This window comes from Lethenteron reissneri, chromosome 46, assembly GCF_015708825.2.
Source record: "Lethenteron reissneri isolate LAM-NWPU_2019-01 chromosome 46, ASM1570882v1, whole genome shotgun sequence".
In the NCBI taxonomy this organism is placed as follows: domain Eukaryota; kingdom Metazoa; phylum Chordata; class Hyperoartia; order Petromyzontiformes; family Petromyzontidae; genus Lethenteron; species Lethenteron reissneri.
Window position 1 is genome coordinate 5,735,495 of NC_083824.1, and position 27,711 is coordinate 5,763,205.

Genomic DNA, 27,711 nt, shown 5'->3' on the forward strand with positions numbered 1-27,711 from the left:
GACGGGGTAAACCGTATGGGTTGACATGTATGACACACCCACCCACACACTCACCCACACACTTATTCACCCACTCACACGCTCACATACCTGTCAACCCTTTATCAGTGCCCTACCTTATTAGACCAATTCAGACCTTATTGGTCACTCCGTGCCCTTATAAATCTCAACGTTCACCCTACAAAGTCCCACAACAAGGGAAAAACACAAACAAATAGACAAAAAAAAATGCCATATTTTAACGGTGATATGCGTATGGACCTGAAAACTATTTCCATGTACAAGATTACGGGGTAAACCGTATGGGTTCACAGGTATGGTATAGTAGTGGTGTATAGTGTAGTGTTTAGTAGTGTAGTTTTTAGTAGTGCCGTGTATAGTGTAAAGGTGTAAAGTTGTTGTGGATAGTAGCATACTTGTCAACCCCTTATCAGTGCCCTCCCCTCATACCTTGTTTGTCACCCCGTGCCCTTATAAATCTCAACGTTCATCCTACAAAGTCCCATCACAAGGGAAAAACACGGACAAAACATTTAGTTTTTCCCATATTGAAACGGCTGTACACTCTATGGAACTGAAAACTCAATTCCCCTGTACGTGTAAACGGTATGGGTCGCCATGGTATATGTCATTGACAGAATTTAGCACAACTGCATGCGTCCCATGGATCCAGAACTTTCCCAAAAGTCTGTAAAGGTGAGATTATGGCAACGTAAAGCAGTTGGCAAATAGTTCAGAAGACGACAACTACCTGGCTGTATGAAGTGGTAGTTATGTATTTTATGCAATTATGTTGTCAAGTATAATTCTCCACGACTTATTTCGTGTTCTGTATAATGCAGTCATGCGTCAATCTAAGGACTCGTGTTTTGATGGAGGGTGCGTCGCTACATACAGGCTGGTACCGATGTCGTGACCCCTCATTTAATTGACCCCTAACCTTTGTTTTCATTTGAGTATTTTTTTTAACCTTTAAAAATATTACGTTTTAGAGGATTGAATGGGAGAGGTCACAATACATCTGGACCACCATGTACAATTTGGGCAGTTCACCAGCATCGGTTCAAAGTAAGCCCGACTGCTGACGAGACACCAAATGTCGACAACAGTCCAGAGTTTGCGCGTGCCGAATGAAATGCTGCTGACAATGTGCTTTTATAGGGGTTGTGTAAAAAAAAATACTGAACCGATAATTTGTTTCCATACGGAGACGAATATGTGAAGGAGGCACGAGGTATTTTATTAAAGTAGATGAGCGATCCAAAACTTGACGGTCGGAGTGGTGGGACTAAAAGGGAGCAAATGTTAAGGTAAAATGACCACGTTGAATGTTAAACTGCATAACAATACGCAGATTTAATTTTTAGCAAGCGTTTTAAATTACCTTACGTATCACATAAAATAAACTTTATTAAATATACAGAAAATCTAGAAATTTCCAGACCATCGGAGAAAATCCAGAAAAGTTGCTACCCACTTGCAAGAGCTAGCCACCCAATGACTTGCCAATATTTCTACGATGAATCACCGAGCAATAATGCAACGCTCTCTCGTAAGACTGGGGTACTATCTTTAGAGTCCTTTATCAATCCATTTGCTGTATGCAGGTTCGGATGTGTGGAATGTTTGACCATACTTCACCTCAATCGTGGTTGGAGGTCTCAGAGAACTGGTTCAGGTATCACTCACAACTGATGTGAGCCGTGGCCAGGAAATAAAACTCAGGTCACGATGTCCATAGCCTGACTGCACACCCAGGTTTCCTCAAGTAGAAAATGTTACTCTCCAGCCCGATTACAACCCACTCGATCCCCCATCATCACCAATCGGCATTGACCAGTGTGGTGAAGTATGGTCAAACAACCCCCATGACCAATACAGCAGGGAAGGGGGGGTTATCCAGTGGTGAATTGACAGAGGGCAGTAAATTCAACTTTTTCAAAATATGAGCTCTGCAAAGTGTAACAGACATCACTTGGTCTTTATTGAACAGATTCACAGAGAATACATTTTTTTTAAAATCCTGCCTTAACACAATTACGTAAAGAGTTGCAGTCATGTTAATTTATGTGGATGGATAAATATAGACTTAAAACTTTCGTGTTTGCAGGAATTCAGAATTCTATGGTTCTTTAGTCACGTAGATAGAAAAAATAACAATAAAATAAAAATAAAGTTAACAAAAAATATCACGACGTTTCGATCGCAACGCAAGCGGGTCGTCATGAGGCAAAGGAGTCAGCCTTTAAAGGCAAGCTGTTTATAAAGTTTTTGGGATGGGCGAAGCCCAAGTGCATCAACAGCACCGGCCTGATGACAGCCGCTTGTGTTGCGATCGAAACGTCGTGAAATTTCCATTAACTTCATTTTTATTTTATTGTTATTTTTTCTATCTGCGCGACTTTACCGAAAGAACCATAGAATATGGATAAATATCGTTTGTAGGCCATTTAGAAGCGATAGCACTTCTGCCAGTCCGTAGGCCATATGAAATGGAGCCGTAAGCTCCTGAAAATAAAGTCGCGGGTCGTCTAAAATGAAGGTCATCAGCCGTATGAAATTAAGTCACGGGCTGCGATAAGTCAAGTCGTGGGCCTCATGTGGCCCATAGGCTGTATGACAAAGTTGACGGCAGTGTGATTGAAGTCCCGGGCTGCACAAAGTCACGAGTCACACGGGTTCCCCTCCCCACCCACTGCCCTGAAGGGTGAGGACCTGAGCCCACGATCGCCGGCGGCTGACCATGCGGACGCCGGCGATGGCGGAGAACAGCGCCTCTTCCTGCGTCGCCGGAATCGGAAAGTAGTGAGCGGCGGCCACGGAGGACGAGGAAGTAGGAGACGACCTCGCGAGCAGGAGTGCTGCCGCGCCCTCCTTGTCGAGGGTCAGCAGGGAGTCGGCGAGCAGCTGACAGCGTGCCCAGCGCGGCGCGGAACGCAAACTCCTCTCCGTCACGGAACCACACGTCTCGCGCGCGGCACGCGCACTCCAGCGGAAGCGCGTGCGCCAGCAGGACGAGCACCCTGCCACCACACCGACACGGACATCAGAGGTCGCAAACGGGTTTCGATTCCTTACCCGTACCCGGCCGCACCAGGGTCAAAAACGGGTACCCGTACCCGGCCGTACCCGGCCGTACCCGGCCGTACCCGTACCCTACCCGGCCGGGTACGGGTAGAGTATTGGGTACCTGATTGCGACCTCTGGGATGAAGCCATGTTGCAGGCGTGGGTGGGTTGATTCTAGGAACTTGAATTGTGAGAAGAGACAAGACGTTGGGAAATGAGTGACAAACGGTTACTCACCAGTGACTCACGGTCTACCCGTACCTGGCCGCACCAGGGTCGCAAACGGGTACCCGTACCCGGCCGGGTACAGGTAGCCGGGTATCGGGTAGGGTACGCGTATCGGGTACCCGGTTGTGACCTCTGACGGACATCGTTCCCACCAAGTGACTCACTCCCCCGAGTGTTGAAGGCATTATACTGCACCCTAGAGCTAAGAGGAAGCAGCACAACCACGTTTTCAGCACTCGGTTCATAAGATTTGACTCCGGAATGGACACATTTTTTCAACATCACGAGACTCTGTCCTGGCAGACGTCACGGTCAAAGTGGCACACACACACGGTGGGATGATGTTAACTCCCTCGCCTGGTATGCAGGAGGTTGTGGGTTCGATTGCGACCCCGATGCCTGCTGTATATTTGGAGTTTGCATGTTCTCCCCATGATCGCATGGATAACTCTCTGGTTTCTCAGGTTTTTCCCTCCACATTTAGAATCAACACACGTTGTCTGCTCTACATTTCCAAACGATGATAAGCCACTTCGTTGAGCTATAATTTGTGATAGCCAGGTCGCTTCTGAAAAAGAGCTATATAGCGCAGTGGGCCTTACCTGGTAAAATAAAAAAAAATGTTTAGTATAGTTACATTTTTTACTTAATGTTCGTGACTGCAGACATTCATATTCTATGGTTCTTTCGGTAAAGTCACGTAGATAGAACAAGTAATATTAGAATATAAAAATGAAGTGAATAAAAAAAGAATCAAAATATCACGACATTTCGATCGCAACACAAGCAATCGTCATCGGGAGAAAAAAGAGAGGGGGAAAGCTGCTGAGGCAGGCTGTTTATAAAGGTTTATAGATGGGTGGGGCAGCTCATGTTTATTATTATTTTTTATTCACTTTATTTAAATTTTTATTATTTTATTGTTATGTATTTCTTCTATCGACGTGACTTTACCGAAAGAACCATAGGATAGTACTGTTTCGTTTTAGAGACTAGATTCTAAGCACTGTGAATTTAATCAGCATTTAAAAATTTGTATTCTTATATTCTTCATTTAGTCAACAAAAAAACTTGTGCATTTTAGTCAAGTCTTTGTAGATTCCACTTAGTAATTATCGCAGTCGTGACTGAAACAGCCCAACATTTTAGTCCGCTCTTGGTTAATAAATGCTGGTGAGGGGGCATTGTACATGTGCCACCCCGCTAAGGTCAAGGCAGTCGGTGAACTCAGTAAATTGTTTTGTATAACTATATAGCAAATTGTCACGTCAGAATGATAATCTTGAGTGAGACTGCAGGAGGAATCAGACGAGCTATGAAGCTCTTTTTCACAGATGTCCATTATGTGCGGGTCAGCAGGTTACAACAGCAAACGACACAAAAACATGATCGAAGTGCAAAAGGGAAGGAAAGGCAAACAAAATCACTCGAAAATATACAAAATATAAAACTAAACAATGTTTAATCTCATCAGCTAAAGCCCACCGAGGTATTAACTTACTTTTCAGAAGCGACCTGGCCACAAATGATAGCTCAACAAAGAGGCTTGTATCACGTGGAAATTTAATCGCAGCAAAATAATCCAAGTAATCTCAATGCATGTTGCTAAATGTGACGAGTGTAAAAAGGGAAGATGATGGCTCACCAGCCGCCGAGGTAAACGTCCGGGAGTAGACCAATTTTCTTGAAATGCGTAAACAAACCTGGAAGGTTTTCTTCAAAAAATACATCGAAGGTGGCAAGATACCTGTTCACCTGCGGGTCGACAAAAGGTAAAAGGTGCAACGCCTGGAGGATGGATAACGATGACAAAATTTAAAGTGTGTCTACACTATGGGGACCTCATTTGCCAGTAAAAATATGATAATTGGTTCTTTACCCTTCTATCTGGCAACAAAACTGACACCTTTTTACAAGGAGTCATGTTTGCATAGACCACAATACCTGCAGTCATAAATACAAACAAAAAACATAACTCTGATAATGTATGCAATTTCCTTGAAGTTGATTGGTCCACACCCGAGACAGCTTTCCTTCGAGCCTAGTCTCACATGGGTTGGACCTAGAAGACGCCAAAAGGCGCACAACTCAAAGACAATGCACCATCAGAGTATGAGAGCTCCCCATAGTGTAGATGCTTGCCCCGAGCTCTCATACTCTGATGGTGCATTGTCTTTGAGTTGTGCGCCTTTTGGCGTCTTCTGGTCCAACCCATGTGAGACTAGGCTCGAAGGAAAGCTGTCTCGGGTGTGGACCAATCAACTTCAAGGACAGTGCACATTATCAGAGTTATGTCTTTTGTTTGTATTTATGACTGCAGGTATTGTGGTCTATGCAAACATGACTCCTTGTAAAAAGGTGTCAGTTTTGTTGCCAGATAGAAGGGTAAAGAACCAATTATCATAAAAGTGTGTCGTTCGGGAAAAATGGAACGGGGGGAAAAAAAAGTGGAAGACCTCGCAGAGTTTGTCTTGACGGCGACATGAGAGATTGGTGCCAGAAAGACGTGGCCACTACTTGAGCTTATTGGCACAAGACAGAGAAAAGTGGAAGCAATTGGCGAAATGTGCAATGGACACCTATCTGCCCATGGATTGCGACGATGATGATAATGACTGTTATGAATGATGAACTTCTTTCGCGCCGTACGTAGCCAACCATGCCGATTTGGTCACGTCACTGTTGGCCGAAGGGCCTTCCTCCTCCACTCCAAGGAGCTGCGCTGCGCACCTGGTCCGGGCGAGGAAGTGCAAAGGCCAGCATGCAGGGCTGGTTGAGGATATTGGCGAGCACCACAAACGCCTCCACGGCATCCATGTACAGCAGCAGCATGGCCGCCAGCCACGACGTCATCGGGGCCTGACAAGACGCGGCCACACCAGTGCCGGATTAAGTTAGTGCGGGGCCTGTAGCATACGTTATAAAGCGGCCCAAAATAAAAAATATTAAAACACACATTTTTTTACTTGCACAATAAAGTTATTGTATTTTTTCATTTGCTATACAGCCAGATAATACGACGTATCGCTAACCTTAAACACCCAGTCATTCTTAAAAGTTAAAGGCAGTATAGTACTAGAGTAATAGTGCAAGTGCAGAAACACTGAACCGGAATTGATAGCTTGAAACATTTAGCATTTAGCTTTCAAGCTAAGTGTGGGGCCCGTAGCATATGCTACTTTTGCCACTAGAATAATCCGGCACTGGGCCACACACGCGCAACCGTTACCGTTCGCCACTACGTGACGGTGACATCACCACAGCGTTTGTGCCAGGCTAGGTCCACCGAGGCTACAAAGTGAAGTGCCGAATGCTCGCTGGCAGGTCACAGGGCAGACGCAGGAGTTATGGGTTACCTGAGATGCCTGACAGTTGAACCACCTGTGCTCCCCCCCACTGTGTCACCCATATAAAAGACAAAGCTCCCCCGAAGCAGTCCTTACAGAGCCGCAGGTTTGCAGACCTCTGCGCCAGGCTCAACGGTTGAAATTATTTTAACTGTTCGGATGGCTACAGACTTAATGCTGCTTGGAAGCGAATCCTCAAATAATACATCGTTTAAACGCAAGCCTATGCAGGTCAACATACTTCAATGGGGATTACCGTTGAACAGAAAATAGGTACTGCTATTTTAGTGCACAGATTCTACAGTAGGTACAAAATAGACTTAATCTGCATGCGTAATGTACGTTGATTACCATATAAATAACCCAACCGGCAATGGATACCCATTGTAATTGATATACATGTATTAATACCCCCCACCCTTCACTCAAGAAATGCTCACAAGTGATGTCATCACATCTGCCCCTCTATTTACGTAACAAAACTGGATTTCTCCACGAATCTGGCTGTCGCCTGATGAAGCCAGTTGCAATTATTGACGAAACGTCGTACTCGGATTGTAAATGTTGTGGCTTTGCTCTCCAATACACCGGTGTGCTGTACGAAGTGACGAATTGGCACGTTCTGTTTACGTGACAAACCTTACCAATTGGCTGTGTCGAGCGGTGGCGGGTTTAACGACACATTTACACCATCTAACCAAAAAAAGACCTGTGTGATATATTAAGGCTGAATTTAGTAAAATCGACAACCCTAATTTGTACTAAAGCAAGATGTCCGCTGGGTGGCGTGCTAGAGTGTCCGTGCTGGGGAAGGGGGGGGGGCCTACGTAGCCGACGTCCGGTCTGTAGGTGGCGTATGCCCCCAGAACATTCCGCAGAGAGTCATGGAGAGGTCCTCCCTGGCTCAACAAGTGAGAGGTGGTGGTGGTGGGGGGGACAGAGCAAAGAAACCAGGGGGCATCAACACCGCCTCTGAATAAACTCGGCAACATGGGGCTCAAACATTGCAATATTTACACAAGTCTGCAAAACACACGAAATGAATAGAACTCAAGTACAGTACAGTGTGGGGGGACTTAAAGAGGCAAACAGATTTTTTTTTAAATGGACCTACACACGGTTGTGTTACTACAACCAATAGAGCCTCATCTTGATAAAGTGTTGTGGTCATGCCTAATGAGAGGTCAAGAAGTCACTGGGAAGAAGGGGAAGAGAAAGCAAGTCACGGGGTGACCCACTTCGTAACAATGGCCTACACATCGCATTTGCAGAGAAAAAAAAACTGACGATACTGTGAATGTACAGTTCCTTTGTCAATCCACTGCTGGATGAGGGCCTTGCCACGCCATGTGTGGTGGCTCGAGGGGGTCATTTGAGCGTACTTCACCATGCTGGTTCATGCGGTTTGGTGAAAATAGATGTGGGAGCATAAAAGTAGACTACAACAATGACTGTTACTGCACAATCCTCCTGCTGCAAATCACGTGGTCCCACAGCCTATAACAACCGGTTGTGCATCATGAGCACCCATCCAATGACTATCTAGGATCAACCCTGCTGAGCTTCTGCGATCTGATAAGATCAGGTTAATTATGGATCAATTAAAACACAGCATTATAGGTGTGTGTATACATATACATAAGTATGGGGAGCGGTGGTGTAGTGGTTAGCGCGCTGCGCTACGAACCTGTCGTCCCGAGTTCAAGTCTCGCTCACGGACAACACCAGTGACAATTATCTGAACCGGTCCTGGGTCTCCTCTAGATCGACTCAGCCTCAAATGAGTACCTGGTGCAGTGTGTAAATATTGCCACTAGGGATACAAAGGTGGTCGGGTGTGGCGCTGGCCACCCACGGCCTTCATAGGTGCTCGCTAAGAGCACTTTCCCCAACAGTCTGCTAAGGCTATACAGGGGATCTTTGTCTTTGTTTTATATACATAAGTGCAGTACCTACTAGTTATCTAGTCTTTGTTCACCTACGAAAGCCTCACGGAGTCTAAAGACTTTTTTCAGGAGACATCTGTGGGATATTTTGTAAAATTCTGGCTAAGACTCTGCGTTCATGACCTGCGGGTGATAATTCTCTCAGGAAGTGACTATATTACTGATTTCCTCAACAGGCTTCCGTCACTCGAGCTCAAACGACGCAAGTTAATACGCGTTACTCGTGTATTTATCTGGGCTATCCGTCCGTCCCCACCAATACCCCGGAGAAGTGAGCGACACCTACAGAACTCGTGTGAATGCAATTAAAATAAGTAATATTTTTAAAAACTTTTTTTAAAACATGCTTTAATTAAATGTACCGTACTAGTAATTCCACGACTCCAGGAAGTGGCCCCGAGGCTTGCCATAACGTAAGGGACCGTGGTGATTTATAGCCAACGTTAGTTGAGCATGGACAATTAGACCCAAGCCGAAACATAACGTATAAAAAAATAATGTTTAAAAATAGATTTTTTTTTATGATAGAATATAGTACTGTCATCCGTATGACATAAGTATACCAAGTTTGCAGTCGATACCACATTGGGAAGTGGGTAAGAATACAACAGACAGTGAGCTATTGAAAAGCGTGTAATAAAAAGGGGGTCACTCTGCATCACAACACCATCGTTTACAATATCTGTGGAAGGAAAAAATATTGGCGTGTTATACGGCAACGGCTGGCCGACTTGGCGGAGAGCAAAACCAGGCTGCAGGGGGGGGGGGGCACATCGCTCCGAGCACTGGCAGCGCACCTTCTGAAAGATGTGGAGGTCAGGAAATGTGCTCGAAATGTCCAGGGTCATAGCCTCCAATTGTTGGTTTCCAGGTGCCACCGACGCACCCAGTCCTGATGGCAACCGGTCGGGGGGTTTTGGAGAGAGGAAAGGAATTCTTATCAGTGGAGATCTTTTTAAACATTTTAAAAAGTGTTTAAACAAAAAAATAGACGGTATGACTGTGACTGGCCGCGAGAATGGGGGCTGGGGAGAAGGGACGATGGACGCTGGATACTACACCCACTCCTCGTTAACACACGGTAATCGCTGCTCCTGGGAGAAAATAATATAATAATAGGGTTTTTCCCTTTTTTTCTGGCAGCAAAACTGAAACCTTTTTAGGATTCATGTCTGCATTAACCACAATACCTGCAGTCAAATACAAACAAAAAACACACGATGATAATACATGCATTTTCCTTGAAACTGATTGGTCCACACCAAGGGACGGCTTTCGATCACTGCACGGGATGGAAGCTCGCTCGGTTGAAAGACGCAGCAATGCACAGAAAAAGCAGAGAGACAACTGCAAGGGGAGAGATATTGGCGAAGGAAGCGGTCACGCCCCAAAGACCCAAAAGGCCAAGAGATTTGAAGTAGTAGCGAGTCGTGCGAGATTGCTGCCAGTTTTGCTTAGGTTTTGATCCTACAGGCTCGTGTGTTGGTGCAAGACTTCTACACGATCAGTTCCGTTGCAGACACCTGGCACTAGGGAGTTGAACCCACAACCCGTAGAGCCGCTGGTTCAGTGCCTTGGGATGCTTCACAACTTGCGTTTGATTCAAATGTGCAAAGTAGGGAGATATGATACACACGATAAGAATTACACCGAGACAGGAAAGGGGAGCACACGGATTAGAGACCATACGTCAGCTTAAGGACGTTATATTGACTGTTAATAAAAGTGGAATTGGGCAGGAAAACATTGTTACAAAGTGTGCTTCATTGCAAGGCCCGCAGGCCATTGGCGGCCCTCAGTGTGGCACCTGATGTACGGCCGCCGACAATACACAAATGTGAAAACACCCATCATCATCATCGTGCTACTGTCCTGATAACTTTAATCTAAATTGTCTTATGGTTGTTATTGTTTGACTTGCGTCCTACTGGGATTTTTGCACACAGCGTTCAAATGCGGTGTTTTTTCTGGAAGACTTTTGCTGTTTTTTCCTGGATTTTCTGTTGCGTGTAGTCACTTTAAGATGTTTCTTGTTCATGTTTTTGTTTGTTGCGGTTGCACCCGAGTCAAGAGCCGCATGGCTCACAGGGTTATACCTAATAAATGAAACGGAACTGAAACTGAAACCCCCAATGGTTTCACTGATGATGTCTCATCGGCGAAAGTAGGCCCCCCTCTGAAAATGAGTGAAGAACACTGTTATAAAGGAACGATGGCCGGTGGTTGAGACTAACAATGGAGTTGCAGCCAAATGAGCGAATGGTGCCCAAGGGTACATTCACCACGGAGATGGAGCAATTGAAATTGGCTCGTGTGCAGGAACCAGATGGGATGGTTGCAAAGCGAGAGCTTGTGAGATGGCTTTTGGAGGCTTTCAACAGTCATTCGACCGTGCCCATGATTACGACGAAAAGCTGAACTAGTCGCATATAAATGTGGGAAATAGACGTCGAATAGACTGCAAAGCACAGCCTGAAGCTCCGCTGAGATTGGGTAGAGTGTTGAGCGTGCGACACGCTACCATCCATATAGCAGCAGCAGTCCCCGCACGAGTCTTCAAGCTCCTTCCACCGGGCGAGGAAAATTTCGTACAGTTCTTGAGAGAAGGAAAAAAAACATTCACACACAGCCAGGGTCGGATTCACGCAGGGACTTTCAGGGCTGCAGCCCAGGGCCTCAGAAACGTAGCCCTCCCCCGCCCCAAAAAAATATATAGAGACTTAGTAACAGTCCCAAGTCGCAGTAGTTAAAGCCGTAAAATTACAATCAGCTATACGCCAAAATGAAAACTTTTTTAAAGTTTTATTTTGACTTGGCTGCACAATTTGTACGTAACATTTTAAAACTACAACTCAAATGACCAAGGTGAACAATCGTGGAGTTTGGCATTGGGCATGGGCGATGGTTAAAACGGTGAAAGGAAAGAAATTTAATAGACAGAGGGAGGGCCCCCAAAACCAGTGCCAGCGCTCAAGGGGGGGGGGGCGGTGCTCGGGTGGGTCCAGCGCCAACCCGAGTTTACGCTCCTTGGCGGCGGATCACTGTTACGGTGCCCCCCCCCACACAACAGCTCCATTGGGGCCACCCCATCCGAGAGGTGCTGGAGAAATGCAGCAGGCCAAACATCCACCCACCCAGCAGGCCACACGGTGCCCTAGCCACCCGATATATATATAAAACCCTCCCACCCAATGTATCGCGGTGGCGAAATGTTAACTACCTCGCCTGATATACAGGAGGATGTGGGTTCGATCCCGACCCTGACGCCTGCTGAATATTTGGGAGTTTGCATGTTCTCCCTGTGGCCGCGTTGATTTTTTTCCAGGTCCTCCGGTTTTTCCCCTCCACAATTAGAAACATGCGTTTGGAGTATTTGGCTGCTATCAATACCCACATAAGCCACTTCGTTGGGCTATCATTTGTTGCCAGGTCGCTTCTGAAAGAGCTCTATATGGCTCAGTGGGCCATAACTGGTAAAATAAAAAAATATATTTTTAGATCAATGTCAACCGACCCACCCAATATACCGATCCACCCACCAGGTGTAATGTTGAGTTGGTTGCCAATGCTGCGTTGCCACACCAACCCACGCACACTCGGAGGAATGCCCGCCCACCACAAGCTGCGCACCTTGCGGCTCTTGCACCTGTTGAGCAAACGCCACCAACATTGCCTCGTGCAACGACCGAGATTTTGGCAATTATTGTGACGGTGCGCTACAGACTCACCGGCCCTTCTATCATCGGTCAATCCACACGGCTGGGCGAGGAGGGCCTCCCTACGCCGCGCGGGTTGCCGGGGCTAGTTTCTTTACCACGCCGTGACATTACCGCTTACACGTCTCTCGAGCTGCGACTTGGAACGTAATCCGAGCATCACGAGTTTTTGTAGCCAAACTTAAGTCGGCAAGCGTGGATAGAATCTGTTTGCGATCGTGTCGTACGAGGGCCCACTGCACTCCGTAGTAGGGAAACTCATCTGTTAAGTGCAAGTGCAGTTTTCACAGTGGGAGTTTATTTTTTCCCCCCCAGCAAAGGTTGAACGGTTGTTGATGCATTAGCTGTTTGTCCATCTTATCATCGGTAAGGAGCGGGATGTGGCAACTAAAACTCTCGTAAAAGTTGCATCCAATATGAATGCAACTTCAGTATAGCATTGTATTTCTATTCGCAACTTACCCCATTGAACACTGGCCAATTTGATAAGAGGCATGGGTCGGGGGGGGGGGTGGGGGGGGGCAATGACCCCCCCAAACTGGACACCCTTATTAATTTATTTTCTGTCGTTTACAATGAAAATATAAAATAAATTATATGCACCCGTGATTCCAAATGCAAGGGACAAGACAAACTCAGAACCCCTATTGCGCTTCTGTTCCGCGATGTTCGCAGAGCGTTACACTAAAAATGCTACCGCATTCTTTTTCAAGTTCCACAGCTCGCCCTCCTACACGATGAGAGTGGACGCTCGTGTGTGCGATAGTCCACGAGGAGCCGCGCGGCGATAGGAAGATAAACCATTGAGGGAGGGCGCGGATGCGGCTCGTTTTGCTCATTTAAGAATTTGCCCTTTTGCAAAAGGTTGGCGAGTGGTAGCTGGTAAGCATGTCATATAATTAGGTTAAAACAATTAAGGGTGATGAAATTAAGGGCCCTATTCACAACGTGATTTCAGAACAGGACTCCTGTTCTAGAATTACGCTGTGAATAGGGGCCCAATGAACGTCAACTACATTTGTGATTTCAAGTACAAGAACACTGGACACTGTAACTATAACTCGTAACAAGCTGTAAATTGGGAAGATAGACCTACCCACTATTACAAGTATTCAGTGTTTCCCCTAGAATTTCTCCTGGCCAGGAGATGCGCCAGGCCTAACAACGTGTGTCGTTTTAAAATTCTGTTTTACGATCGCATAGACGATAAAGTGATACACAATGCAAAAAGCGGAGATTAAAATGTTATAAAGCCCGCTACCCATCACCTTCCGTATTGATAACCCAATACTTGTGATGACGAACCGCAAATACCTCTAAAGACAAAGCTGGAACACCGTTGTCAAATCTGGGGTGGAGGAGCACCCACAGTTTCCTACCTTGCTGTATTTCGTAGAGTTCCACGTAACGCAATTATGTTCACCGATTAACCAGCACTTATCAATTCAGTCACTCACTCGCTGGTGGTAAGTTTCCGCCTTGTCCCTCTACTGTCGCTACGACCATTATTATTGTTCCAATTAAAATTCACTCACCAATTTCCCCACCCATGTCGAGAACTCGGTCGAGCAGACTGTTTAGTCTCATCAACACGGCGTTCATCAACACGACGTTCAACCACCAAACCGCAGGACAAAGCACTTCTCTTCCTGCTTCTACCCCCACTTTGGAATTCTCTCCGTCAACTCTCACCAAGGTTCTTAAAGTTAAATTTACTGTACCTGATAATTGTTTTTTTACCCTTCTATCTGGCAACAAAACTGACACCTTTTTTACAAGGAGTCATGTTTGCATAGACCACAATACCTGCAGTCATAATGCAAACAAAAAACATAACTCTGATAATGTATGCACTGTCCTTGAAGTTGATTGGTCCACACCCGAGACAGCTTTCCTTAGAGCCTAGTCTCACATGGTGTTGGACCAGATGACACCAAAAGGCGCACAACTCAAAGACAATGCACCATCAGAGTACGAGAGCTCGGGGTAAGCATTTACACCATTGGAACCTCATTTGCCAGTAAAAAATATGATAATTGTTTTTATACCCTTCTATCTGGCAACAAAACTGACACCTTTTTTTACAAGGAGTCATGTTTGCATAGACCACAATACCTGCAGCCATAATGCAAACAAAAAACATAACTCTGATATTACCTATTAACTTTTATCTAATACAACTTTAATGTCTGTTGCTGGCCGCTTGGCCAATGTGGGCCTCCCCTGGGCCTGTGCTCCGCAACGGGCACTTATATATTTTTTTAAAACCGCACGTCGTAAAACGTTAAGGAATCCCGTCACACAGGTGGCAGCAGTGGGGTGGCACACGCACATTTAAATGTCTGTTGCTGGCCGCTTGGCCAATGTGGGCCTCCCCTGGGCCTGTGCTCCGCAACGGGCACTTATATATTTTTTAAAAACCGCGCGTCGTAAAACGTTAAGGAATCCCGTAACACAGGTGGCAGCAGCGGGGTGGCACACGCACACTTCTTGCCAGCGCGGCAGCACGCCGTGGCTCCACAGGGCTGTCGTCCGCGTCGCCACCTCCTCCCGGCGGCACCGCTCCTCCTCCAGCCGCCGCCGCCGCTCACACGCTTGCTCCTCTGAGGGAGGACAACGCGAGACACAGGGGGGCCCCCCCCCCACGCACAGTGTCCGGGGCGCCGCGATGCCGAAATGTTAACTACCTCGCCTGGTATACAGCAGGTCGTGGGTTCGATCCCGACCCTGACGCCTGCTGCTGTATATTTGGAGTTTGCACGTTTCTCTCTCCCTGTGGTCGCGAGGATTTTTCTCCGGGTCCTCCAGTTTTTCCCTCCACATTTAGAATCAACAAGCGTTAAAAGAGTGTTTGGCTGCTTATCATAGGAATGGAGAATTCCCACCGCTGGCTCAGGGCTGTACACAGGTGATGAGCACTGCTTCGATTCTCATGTGAGCACAAGATACCTTTGACCAACTACGATGATTTAAGTGTGCCTTTAATCTTTGACATGTATATTCATATTTGCATATTTCTTCATAGAAAAAGCGTTCACAACTGTAATTCTTGAAAGCAATACACACGTCACAAGCTGTGAATCAGCTAAATTTGGTCTTAATGTAAATAATGGGGTTGTGCGTTTAGAAAATGGAAATGCTGGGTCACCCCACCACTTAACTGGTCCGGCAATGAGGACACACACAATGCCTCCGAGAAGAACCATGTGCCTCCTGTCGTAATCGCAGCACAAGTGAAGATGATGCCCGTTCTCGTACCTTGTTTCTGTATTTCGCAAAGCATGGCTTCGTACTGCACTCTATGCCTTTCCTGCTCAGCAAGGGGCTTCGGAGGCAAATTTCTGCGGGACCCAGCACGTGCATACAAGCAGATACATTATTATTTACACTCCGACAACAAGTGGCACGTAACATCGGGCGTAAGTAATTCGATTGTCACGTGATAATTAAGGTTGCAGCGATATAATTTTTTCTTTGTACAGTGCAATATATATGTTCATTTTAAAGCAATTTTCACCACATCAGTTTTCCATAACTTTGTAATTGTATTTCCCATTTTTTGTAGTGTAGTGGTTACACTTTTCTGTGCTCCCGGTGCAAATAATGATTATGGTGCTTAAACGTTTTCCCGACTGCAGTTCAGTCAACATACAAGTCTTGTGAGCATTACAGATTTAGAATCTGTAATGCTCACAATGCACATGCTGCCAGTCAAACAAAAACTAATGAAATAATTTAAAAGACCTAAAACCATGATGATATGATATAATAGTTGAGATGTCAATTACTCTAGACAACTGCTTTGTAAGGCGCTGATTTAAGTGGCAACAGCTATTCAGGAAATGTAATTATTGTGTTTAATATGTCGTGAATAACTTGTAAGAAAATAAAAATGTTTAAAACATAACTTGAGCCACGGTAATCACGATGGTCACATTTTTTTCAAAATGGAAAGTACGACTATCGTGGCGGATCTTCTACGATACACCGGCGTATCTCCATTTCGCAGCGACCCTACTGGAAATCACACAAACGCAATATGCATTTGGAGCCGCTCGCGCGTTTACACGTACATCACTTGCACATTGCAGGAAAGAGAGGCCGGCGTTTCTCCACACACTTGCAGGATGTGTGCAGGCAACATGAGCCAACCGTGCTAACTACCGCTTAGCACGGTTGGCTACGTACGGTGCGAAATCAGTTCAACATACATACATGAGCAATGAACGCGTAGGCCAGTGCACGCCTAGACCAGTGCTTCCATATCTTTCTGAACTCGCCAACCACTGTAAACCCTCAACATTTTTGCTCATGCACCGTCGTGCACCAATGATAATAATTTAAATGTATAAAGCACCCTTAAACAATCGTTCTCTGGGCGCTATGCATGGAAAGGCGGAAAATAGTTTAACATCAACCAAGGAAACAAGCAGCGAGAAAGTTGCTTGAAAATAACTAACGAGAAAAAGGCATTTTAAACAGATACGTTTTGAGTCAAGATTTGAAGGTTTGTCGCGTCTCGAAAGTCGTGACCTTGAAGGTCAAGGAGATGCAGCAGGGTTTAGGTGCAAAGCCACGATCACCCCAAGTGTGGAGCCTAGACCGTGGGACATTGAGCAATGCACAATCTGAGGATCTTAAATTAACTTGATGATATGCCAATAACGTATCTCTCCAAATGGAAGCTACTGTACTGTAAATTATGGGAAATGCAACGGGTGTGCGGACCGCATTCCCCAAGCTCTAGCAGACCACCGTTGTTTCACGAACAACAAGTTGGGACCCGCTGGGATAAATGATGGCAATATCCAGTGTGGTTCAGCCTTGGCTACACAGCAAGCCTCCGCTTAACGCGGGCGGGGGCTGCGTTCCTGAAAATTGGCGCGTAAAGCAAATTCGCGTTAAGCTCGGGGAGTAATTTTCCCGTGAGGGGTATGGGTCAAAGTGGGGTGCCATTACAGCCCGTAACTGTATCGTTTTCATTTGACAGCACAGTACACGGTTTTACACATCTCTTATTAAATGCGTTGTGTTCATATAGTATTAGTTGTATAAATACGCGGTGACAGTCAATTATTTAAATATAAAGTGTGTGAGAGAGGGGATATGGCGAGTGATGCTGGATCAAAGACCGAGGAGGAAGAGGAAGGCACGCCATGTATCACACGGCACATCACTACTAAAGTACCACAGCACCACCCAGCATCGCCGGACAACGCTACCAAAACCCACGCCGCTCAGAAACGTAGTCCGTCACGCGCTCAACGTGCATATAGCGGGCACGGTGCACGTTAAGCAAAAAAGTTCCATCAACTGAAACCCGTCTGAAAGTGAAAACGTGCAGTGTGGACGTGTGTTTAATGGGGAGCTACCGTATATAGCGTGGGTGATCACAGCTGTTGAGCCACATTGACACCGCGTGTATCGCACATGCAGTTCATCTTTGTTTGCAAGACTAGTGAGGATAACAGAAGTAGTTTAACCGTACGGTGAACCCTTACTGATCTCGTCAAGGAGCATAAACCATCATCGTGGAAACTCCCGTCATCGTCGCAGCGGACAAAGACGGTCACCGCATCGCGTGCCGTCAGTTGCGCTTATGCGGCCGTCTGGAACGCTCTTCCTTCCAATATTTAAATCAAAATTGAAAACTCATTTCTTTATAACTGCTTTTTGTGTTCTTTGGGTCTTTCGGTAAAGTCACGTAGATAGAACAATAAAAAATAAAGTGAATAAAAAATAATAAAAAACATCACGTTTCGATCGCAACACAAGCAATCGTCATCAACCAAGGCAAGATGACGATTTTGCTTGTGTTGCGATTGAAACGTCGTGATATTTTTATTGCTTTGTGTTTAGTATAGTTGTCCTTCCCCCGCACCTCTCAATTAGCACGGTTAACTACATACCATGCGCAAAAGAAGTTCAACATACATAACACCCATGGGTGGATAATCCGGGATGCTTATTCACAATGCTTGCAATAAAAAAAATGTACATTTCTCTATGCAGGGCCATCCAAAGGGGTGTGCTGGGCCCGGGGCAAATCACACTGTGTGGGTCCACCCCCCTCGCCTTCAAACTAAACAGGACGGTCGCCCTGATTCGCCATGTCCTCGGGACGTCTGTGTCTCTATGGACGCTGGTTCTTACCGGGCCTCGGCTGCCTACGTGACGGAGTACCCACCTGAGCACAAACACAAGTTGGCAAGTCCAAAAAGGTGATCACTCTGAAGGGCAATAAAAGCAAGCCGACATCCTACATCTTCACCCGCATTCTACATAGGTGAACAATTCATACGTATTACTACCCTAATGTTACGTGTTTTGCATTTATCTGTTTTTGTTTTACCCGGGTACCCCTTCCCCCCAATCACCCCAGATGATCGAGAGTTGGCTATATCGCCACCGTGCCGATAATGGGAATAGTCAAAATCCTTATTTACATAATCAGTGCATAAAGCAGAGGTCAATATCGACAGAGCGGATGACATGATTTATGCATATTCGGGATAAGTTTCAGATTATATCTTTTTGGATATCGATTTTTAAGGCCGGATTGCAAATTTTGTTACGTATTTTGGTATGTACATTTAAGTGCGTTTCATTATTTATACACTAAATTTAACATTTCATATTACTCATAAGTGACGTCACATATCGTCAAAAAATGCGTCACATGATACACGTTTGGCACAAACAGCAGGGAAGTGATGCCTTGGAAATCATGTAACGTTCTGTGGATAAATCCAAAACAATCTGTATCTTCTGATATTTTGGTACCAAGCCACGTTTTTTTGGAGATTACAAAATAATGAAGAAAATTTGCAACATCCCTTGTGCATATTATCACGTCCATTACAAATATCAAGAGTATGCATGTTGAACTTGTCCCATCACTACCATCACAACCAGTGCAGACAACCGATCCACAGACAGCCACTGTGAATTACTGGACTGATTGCACTCACGACGCAACAATTTGGGGAAGAACAATAACAACAACAAAAAGACAAGGACCGTACGCGGGCCGTTGCTCAAGGACGATCATGGTGGTCGCCGCAGAGGTGAACTCAGCCGTGCGGAGGTCCACTCTGCTCCGCCACAGCCTCGGCCAGGTCAACTCGGGCGCATGGTCGACCGCCGACCCGGCTCGCTCGCTCTTCACACACGCACACGGCGAGCAAGGGTGACAATAACAACGGTGGGGTTTTCGTTCCCCGCCACAAGAGACACACGGACGAGAGATTGCAAGGCAGCGTCGGGAGAAATTACGGATGAAGAGTGATCAGTCGACCGATTACCCATACGTTGTGTTGATCATACAGCACCATGCTGTCTGTTTGCGGAGATGGTGGGGAGCATAGACACGAGAGTATAGTACAGTACAACCATATAAATTGTCGCTGTGCCTACTGCTGGCATTGAAGCCCTACAACCGCAATAACACAATAATGTCCTTTACTTAGCTAGAAAAACCTCTGAGCTTCAAGACTATATTTTCGGGGGGGTCCCTCATTGGGATGTTTGGCCAGTAATAAGTGTTTCGGCTTCATGTGGGATGAAATTGAAGAACCTGGAGAAAACCAACACGTATGGGGGGATAACACTCAAAAGGCCCACATAGATTAGAGAAACCATTGCTTTGCTTTCATCTTCTGGTCACCTTGCAACTTACACCAGTGTAATGACACGTGAAGGTCCAATTCAATACGGTTATTTATACCAGGTGACGCCAGTAGTTCGGAAATGCCTGGCGAATACACTCTCGCAACTCCTGTACCACAAAGGATTATACCATCTAGTGAAAAAAATAAAGGTGCAGCCCTGAAATTGCTTAGTCACGCCACTGCTGGCGGAAGGGCCTCCACTAGAAGAAGCTCCAGGGGAATTTCGGCCTACTCTGCCATGCTGGCTAGAAGCCTTAAATAGGTGGGTGTACCCACACTTTACCCCACCACACACGACCTGCCGATCAACTGAGGTGTACCCACTTTTAATGCTGGGTGGACAGAGACAGGATTTAAGCAACTTGGCCATTCCTTTAACTGCTGCACCGGGTGAACGAACTGGAAGAACCTCGATTGCAAGTCTAGTGTGCTAACCTGTCCACCACGGTAGAATCCCATCAACTGGTATATATTGCCCAACATATCCAACGGCTTCCCAAGGCGATCACTATTCTCCTATCGATACGAATAACGGCACAGATCCAAACTTTGCCCAGCGCAAGAGGTTTTACGTTTTCACCTGGCGATCGCCGGCAGTGGAATCCTTGTGCCCGAAGGTGCTCTTGAGGATCTGCCAGGGCCAGGCTCCAACTCGGCTGCTTGTGTCATGAGCCTCATCGCTCTGTTTCGTGAAGAAACCGCTGCAAAAAAGCACGCGTCGGGTGACACGGGGTGGTCTTCAATACATCTTTTCCACTGGCACATCTGAGCCAAACCAGCGTGGGAGCCCACACAGTACCTTTCCTGATGGCTTTTTGCTGTGCCAAGCCGGAACCAAACAGTGCTACCACTGGCACTCACAAGAGGCCATCTTAATCTGGCTCAGGGGACAAGGGTCTCGTGGATGCGTGACGTCAGTCAGGAAGCACACGGCATCCCACCGCGTCATCAATCATGCAATCTCCACTCGTTCATTGCGTGCAACATCGGTGGCTCGGCTCGCGGTTACTGGAAAACAACCTGGTGCCTCCTGAACCCGCGCCAGGCCGGCTTGCCACACCACCCAGTGCGGCTCCGTTTGCACAGTAGAAAATAGGTAGATTTGAAAAACTACAGTTTCCTTCAATGCTGTGTTACCACCACCATTGAGATAGACGTCGGCTTGGCGAGTATTCCCACAGTAGCCCCACCGTGACTTGCCTGTCAACATGCGAGCCCGACGAGTGGACTCCTCAAGCTCCTGCTGATAAAAGGAGCCGCGCATTTTACCTGGGACACTTCGGAAATCAGTTGACGTAACAGGGTCCTTCGTTAAGTTCAACTTCCTCAGGGTACCCATAGTTTAGATTGAGTGCTCTTGCACGTAATATCTGGTAACCCAGCAGCCTTTGCTGAACAAGGCTGACTCTGCTGATGAGACCTAGGTGGTCAAAACGGACCCGTGTTTTCTTGCTAAAGCAAGTGCTGCTGTATAATATTGTCTGGGCAGCCAAAAGGCTGATGGACTAAAATAATATTTGCATTTACACGTGGAAACTTCGACCGAATTCTGCTCATATGATTACACTACCCCTTGCACTTGATAGCAACTCATATTGATCCATAACACAGGTGTTTTGGGTTAGATCGCCTAAATATGTGTTGTTAGACCCGCCACCACCCGACACAGCCAATTATTAAGGGCTGTCACGTAAACAGAACATGCCAATTCGTCACTAGTACGGCCCACCGGTGTGTTAGAGAGCCAAGCCACAACATTTACAATCGGAGTACAATGTTTCGCCAGTAATTAAAACTAGCTTCATCAGGCGACAGCCAGATTTACGTGGCAAACCTTACTAATTGGCTGCGTCGGGTGGTGGCGGGTTTAACGACACATTTATATATTTACGCGATCTAACCCAAAAAAAAAATCTGTATTATGGATGTTGGTCGCAGAAGCCTACGTGTTAAACTCATATTGAGTTTGTATACAAAATAATATATATATCTGCAGTGCTACACACATCTACGCAGCGCGCCTTCAACAACCCGCACACACCACGGTCCTGCCCAACCACCAGACAGGCCCCACGAGATCAACACGGCGTGGGGAGGCCCTCATCCAGCAGCGGATGGACAATAGGTATACGCCGATATCTCTGTTACCTGGATAAGAACCCCCAGCCAGTGCTAGGCACCACCTGCTTGGGCGTTGGACTCGGACTCTCAGCCTCGTCTATGGTGATGCTCTGGAAGCTTGAGCCCGAGGTCTCTGTAGTGCCACCGCTGTCAGGACTTTCAATCTCCTTCACCGGTATGATCTTCCTCCTCTTCAACTTTATTGTCAACGTCGTCATCTTCAAGTCATCGGTCTTTGCCGGGACCGTAGCGGCCAGCGGAATGTCAGCGATCTGACAGGGGCTCGGGCTCGTGACGCGGGGCTCTGCCTTCCCGCACGGACGGCCTTCCCGCGGGTCGTTCTCTGGGCTGCTGCTGGACGTTCGCAGGGGTGGTGGAGAGACTCCTGCTTCTGTGGAACGCGCACACCGCAAGGATGGCACCATGCGGCGGTCACAATAATCATGCTCACACTATCAAACGTACCTCCACGATCATTACCATCGATAACCACCATCATTAATGCTACCACTGAGAATCAGAATCTTTTTTATTTAGACTGGAGAAATCCAATGAGCTATGAGGGTCAGTGATTTACAATAAACGGTACAAATACCACCATTATCATAATTTTTTTCATCATCATCACCCTCATCAATATTCGGACTATGATTGCAATCAATATTACTGCTATTAGCACCATCAGTACCACCACCAACACGATCACTCGGTGCCATCAACATCACCACCACAACCATCATCAATAACATCACCATCGGCACCTTTAACTCATCAGTATTGATATAACCACTGTCAATACCACCATGATCAATACCAACACCATCATCATCAGCACTACCTTCAACACCATGACCATTAAACACCACTATCCGCACTATTATCACCACCATCATCATCACACTACGGGACCACACCAGCATCACCATCAATACCACCATACAGTAATTAAAAACACCATCAATACCACAACCACCATTATGAGCACCATTACAATCAATACCACCATCAACATCATTAACAACCACGACCTTCCCACTCTCCCACACTCAGCAACACCACCACCATCATCATCTTTAACAAGACCACCACAAGCAACGAGACGCCACCACCTTCACACCATGACCAATCACTACGATCACTGCTATCACCAAAGACAACCCCCCCCCCCCACCAATACAGTCTATAACAGACTGTTGTGGCAAGCGCTGTTAGCGAGCACCTATGAAGGCCGGAACGGCACACGAGGGGGTGGGTGGCCAGCACCAACGCACGGCCAATTAACCAACAACCAGCGCCATTCGCCACAAAGTGACGGGGGTGTTTACCACGGCGCCTGTGCCAGGCTAGGTGCACTTTGAGGCCACGTGAAGTGTCGAAGGCTCGCTGCCGGCAGGAGGTCTCGGGACAGACTCAGCAGGTGCCATGGGTCGACTGAGATGAACGGTAGATGCACCACCAGCTGTACCCCCTACGGTGCCAACTTGCTGTACTTTATCCGCCCGGCCCTCCGCTCGTTGTTGTGAGCGTCGCTCCTCTGCCCCCCGTTGTTGCTGGAGGGCGACTGCCTCCAACTGCCCAGCAGTAGCAGCGTCCTTCACGAGCCTCCTCACAGAGGGGCCAATCTTGACACCGCTGGGACCAGTCATCGGCAAGTCCACTCAGCTCCACGTCCTCCTCCTGCCCGTAGCTCATCAGCTCCATCTCCTCTCCAGCCCTTGTCGTGCCCATTTAGCTCCCCTCTATGCGGCGAAACAGAAGCTGCTTTGGGCATGCGGGCTACGTGACCCGGCCAACGCAGCCTTGCCTGCCGGAGGAGGTCACCGATGGGAATTTGTCCAGGTCAAGCACGACCACACCACCATTACACTGGTCAACACACTTTTTCTGGCATAAGGTATTCCAACGGTTTTAATGTAATTTTGGGGTGCTGATTCCAAATCTGGCATCAGTTTTTGTCTATCACATCAGGTTTTTGAGATATCAAATATTGCATTTTTAATAAAAACTGCAGAAGAAAAATATTAAATAAATGTGGATATCTACATAAAAGAATATTATAAACACACTATCCTAATAAGTATAACCCGTAAAAACAAAGTTTTCACTATAAATCCTTTATATGCATGGCGGCTAGAGTCCTCTCGTCCTCTGGCTTGAGATGGCTGCCACATATGGGTCAGATGATTGCATTGCACCATTAAGCAATTGGTAATTAAATATTATATTTTTGTCCTAAAAAGTGTAAAAAAATTTAAAAAAATTTCACGAACATTAATTGTCACGCACAACGAGTCTGTGTGGAAAATGTCAGCTCGATTGGATCACGGGAAGTGGGTTAAAAAACGACCGAAAGATTTGCACGGTCCTAAGCAAGCAAGCGAACTTAATATAAAGAATGTAAACATACGGCACCATATTTGAACACTAAAGCAGTCACTGACTCGCAACAACTTGCAATCATAAGTGACAGAGTTAATTTCGGGTAAAAGCAATGAAAATGTGGTATCCTGATAGCATCAAAATGAGATGTGAGAGCAAATCTGAGATCAAATTTGGAATCAGCACCCTGAAATTAGTCTAAAACAGCTGCAAAAGTCCAGGCCAGAAAAAAGATGATTTTTTTGTTGACCAGTGTTATTAACACCACCACCACAACCGACAGTGGAAGTCACCCTCGCCATCACTGCGGGTAGTAAACCCACCACCTCCTTTCACCAGTGCCGCATTATCGTAGTAGCAAAAGTAGCTACCACATGCTACATGTGTAGTACATATGTAGCTACTACATATGCACTACATATGTAGTAGCTACGGGCCCCGCACTTTCAAGGGCCCCGCGCTAAATGCTTTCTAGCTATCAATTCCGGTTGAGTGATTCTGCACTTGCTCTATTACTATAGTACTATACTGCCTTCAGCTTTTATGAACGACTGGGTGTTTAAGGTTAGATATTTGTCGCATTATCCGGCTGTATAGCAAATGAAAAAATACAATTACTTTACTATGCAAGTTAAAAATATGTTTTAATGTGTATTTTATATTTAGGGCCCTTTATAACGTACGCTACAGGCCCCGCACTATCTTAATCCGGCACTGCCCCTTCACCACTCTCACCACTAACAACTACGACCCTCCATGGCCACAGCCACCACCAACATTATCAACATCATCATCATCGCTTCCACCACCACCATCATCATCATCTTCTTCATCACCCCGAAGAGTCGCCAGTGTGCCCGTTACTGCGTGCGGCTTTCCAGCTGTGCCGGGTGGTGGAAATGCTGGGCGCTTCTTCAGGGAGTGGACAAGAAACGTCGGACATCATGCCTAACAACACGCGACGGCGAGATGTTAGCACACCACAACTATCAACAACTACGACCACCACCACCACCACGACCATTACCTCCCCAAGCCTCTACCACTACCAACATCAACAAGCTATTTCCACAACCACCACCAACAACAACCATCACATTATACAGCCACAACCACCACCATAACCAGCAGCACCCCCTTGGATGTACAAGCTACATGCAGCCACTTCCACATCACCACCAGCACCGCTCTCATCAACATCATCACCACCATCACCATCACGAGCAAACAACAACAGCACTAGCAATGTCCTCCTCGCCTGTCGAGGTAGACCCGTGGCCTCCTCCTCCTCCTTCTCGGCCTCCTCCATTGCGCCGTGTCTCCTCGTCGGCTGTGGCGATAGCTTCTGCCCGATGCTCGGGCATTGTCTCCAGGTTCAGGACGCGGCTTCTTGGTGGGCGTGAGAACAAAACACGCACGTGCTTCTACAACGACAGAGACGACGACGCCGCCGCCGCCATCAGCGCCACTCGAGTGAGAGAGCAACTCGGGTCACGTGCACTGAACGCGACGTCTTCGTGGGGGTGGTGGCGATGGTTCCAATTTTGTACACGAGGCGGTTGAGGTTGGTGGGCGGGACCATGAGTGGTGGTTGGGCAGGATCGTGAGGTGTGGTGGTGGTTGGGGCAGGGCCATGAGGTGGTGTTGGTGGTGGTTGGGCAGGATCATGAGGTTTGGTGGTGGTGGTTGGGGCAGGACCATGAGGTGGTGTTGGTGGTGGTTGGGCAGGATCATGAGGTGGTGATGGTTGGGCAGGACCATGTGGTGGAGGTGGTTGGGCAGGGCCATGAGGTGGTGATGGTGGTGGTTGGGGCAGGATCGTGTGGTGATGGTGGTGGTTGGGCAGGATCGTGAGGTGGTGGTGGTTGGGCAGGACCATGTGGTGGAGGTGGTTGGGCAGGGCCATGAGGTGGTGATGGTGGTGGTTGGGGCAGGATCGTGTGGTGATGGTGGTGGTTGGGCAGGATCGTGAGGTGGTGGTGGTTGGGCAGGATCATGAGGTGTGGTGGTTGTTGTTGGGCAGGGCCATGAGGTGTGGTGGTGGTGGTTGGGCAGGGCCATGAGGTGTGGTGGTGGTTGGGCAGGCCATGAGGTGTGATGGTTGGGCAGGATCATGTGGTGGTGGTGGTTGGGCAGGGCCATGAGGTGTGGTGGTGGTTGGGCAGGGCCATGATGTGGTGGTGGTGGTTGGGCAGGGCCATGAGGTGGTGGTGGTTGGGCAGGATCATGAGGTGTGATGGTGGTGGTTGGGCAGGGCCATGAGGTGGTGGTGGTTGGGCAGGGCCATGAGGTGTGGTGGTGGTGGTTGGGCAGGATCATGAGGTGTGGTGGTTGGGCAGGACCATGAGGTGTGGTGGTGGTGGTGGTTGGGCAGGATCATGAGGTGTAGGTGGTTGGGCAGGATCATGAGGTGTGGTGGTTGGGCAGGATCATGAGGTGTGGTGGTGGTGGTGGTTGGGCAGGATCATGAGGTGGTGGTTGTTGTTGGGCAGGGCCATGAGGTGTGGTGGTTGTTGTTGGGTAGGACCGTGAGGGGTGGTGGTTGTTGTTGGGTAGGACCGTGAGGGGTGGTGGTGGTGGTTGGGGCAGGGCCATGAGGTGTGGTGGTGGTGGTTGGGGCAGGGCCATGAGGTGGTGGTGGTGGTTGGGCAGGGCCGTGAGGTGTGGTGGTGGTGGTTGGGCAGGGCCATGAGGTGTGGTGGTTGTTGTTGGGTAGGACCGTGAGGGGTGGTGGTTGTTGTCTATCGTCATTTTTCAGGAAGTCAAATTGATTGTTGGTTTTAAGTGTTACGGAAATCCGTGTGTTTAATAATTAATTTTCCAGATTAAAATATAGACGTACCGTATGTGGCTTTGTAAAGGTACCATTTGGTTCTTTCGGTAAAGTCACGTAGAAAGAAAATAAATGAACCGTGTGGATGATGACTAAGAAATAATTGGGAAGAAGATGGTCCAACGTGGCTCAGAGGGTAAAGCGTTGAGTCGGCCCCGCTGATCTTCTGGGATTTCATTGCAGGTTTGAGTTGTCCGTGACCAAACTTGGTTCTTAAGTGCAGCAGTGCGTTAATGGTCTTAGCCTCCAGTCATCAATGACGACACAGAAACAGCCATCACATTACATTTGATTGTGCACTTAATTTTTATACATTTCAGCCCTGAGAAGTGAAACATATCGCGTCGACTGCCGTGCGATGAACGTCACAACAATATGACATGCAGAGCGAGTATGGTGCTGC

General features: G+C 47.2%; 1 protein-coding gene across 3 annotated transcripts; it reads right to left on the reverse strand.

The window, feature by feature from the left end:
* Nucleotides 1-1,980: 1,980 nt before the first annotated feature.
* LOC133354122 (TBC1 domain family member 12-like) lies at nucleotides 1,981-25,953 on the reverse strand. Of its 3 annotated transcripts, none has more exons than XM_061570713.1 (13): nucleotides 25,734-25,953; nucleotides 22,124-22,481; nucleotides 20,556-20,676; nucleotides 19,331-19,467; nucleotides 15,564-15,646; nucleotides 14,791-14,908; nucleotides 12,129-12,235; nucleotides 11,111-11,185; nucleotides 9,387-9,481; nucleotides 7,471-7,542; nucleotides 6,027-6,155; nucleotides 4,942-5,051; nucleotides 1,981-3,023 (listed from the first exon to the last, which is right to left on the reverse strand). In XM_061570713.1, exons 1-13 carry the CDS (start codon nucleotides 25,837-25,839, stop codon nucleotides 2,597-2,599), a joined length of 1,938 nt encoding a protein of 645 aa, XP_061426697.1. In that variant the 5' UTR covers nucleotides 25,840-25,953; the 3' UTR covers nucleotides 1,981-2,596. The 3 variants fall into 3 exon arrangements, with proteins under 3 accessions (XP_061426697.1, XP_061426696.1, XP_061426694.1); XM_061570712.1 differs by having other exon boundaries at nucleotides 22,124-22,487; XM_061570710.1 differs by lacking the exon at nucleotides 25,734-25,953 and adding an exon at nucleotides 23,562-23,797 and having other exon boundaries at nucleotides 22,124-22,487.
* Nucleotides 25,954-27,711: the final 1,758 nt, after the last annotated feature.

Excerpts from the sequence above, each read along its gene's own strand:
- LOC133354122 (XM_061570710.1), bottom strand. The coding sequence starts at position 23,742 with ATGACTGGTCCCAGCGGTGTCAAGATTGGCCCCTCTGTGAGGAGGCTC. Across the intron at positions 14,909-15,563 it reads TTGCGAAATACAGAAACAAG|AGGAGCAAGCGTGTGAGCGG; the intron begins GTACGAGAACGG and ends GTCCTCCCTCAG. Across the intron at positions 7,543-9,386 it reads ACCTCCACATCTTTCAGAAG|GGAGGACCTCTCCATGACTC; the intron begins GTGCGCTGCCAG and ends TTGTTGAGCCAG.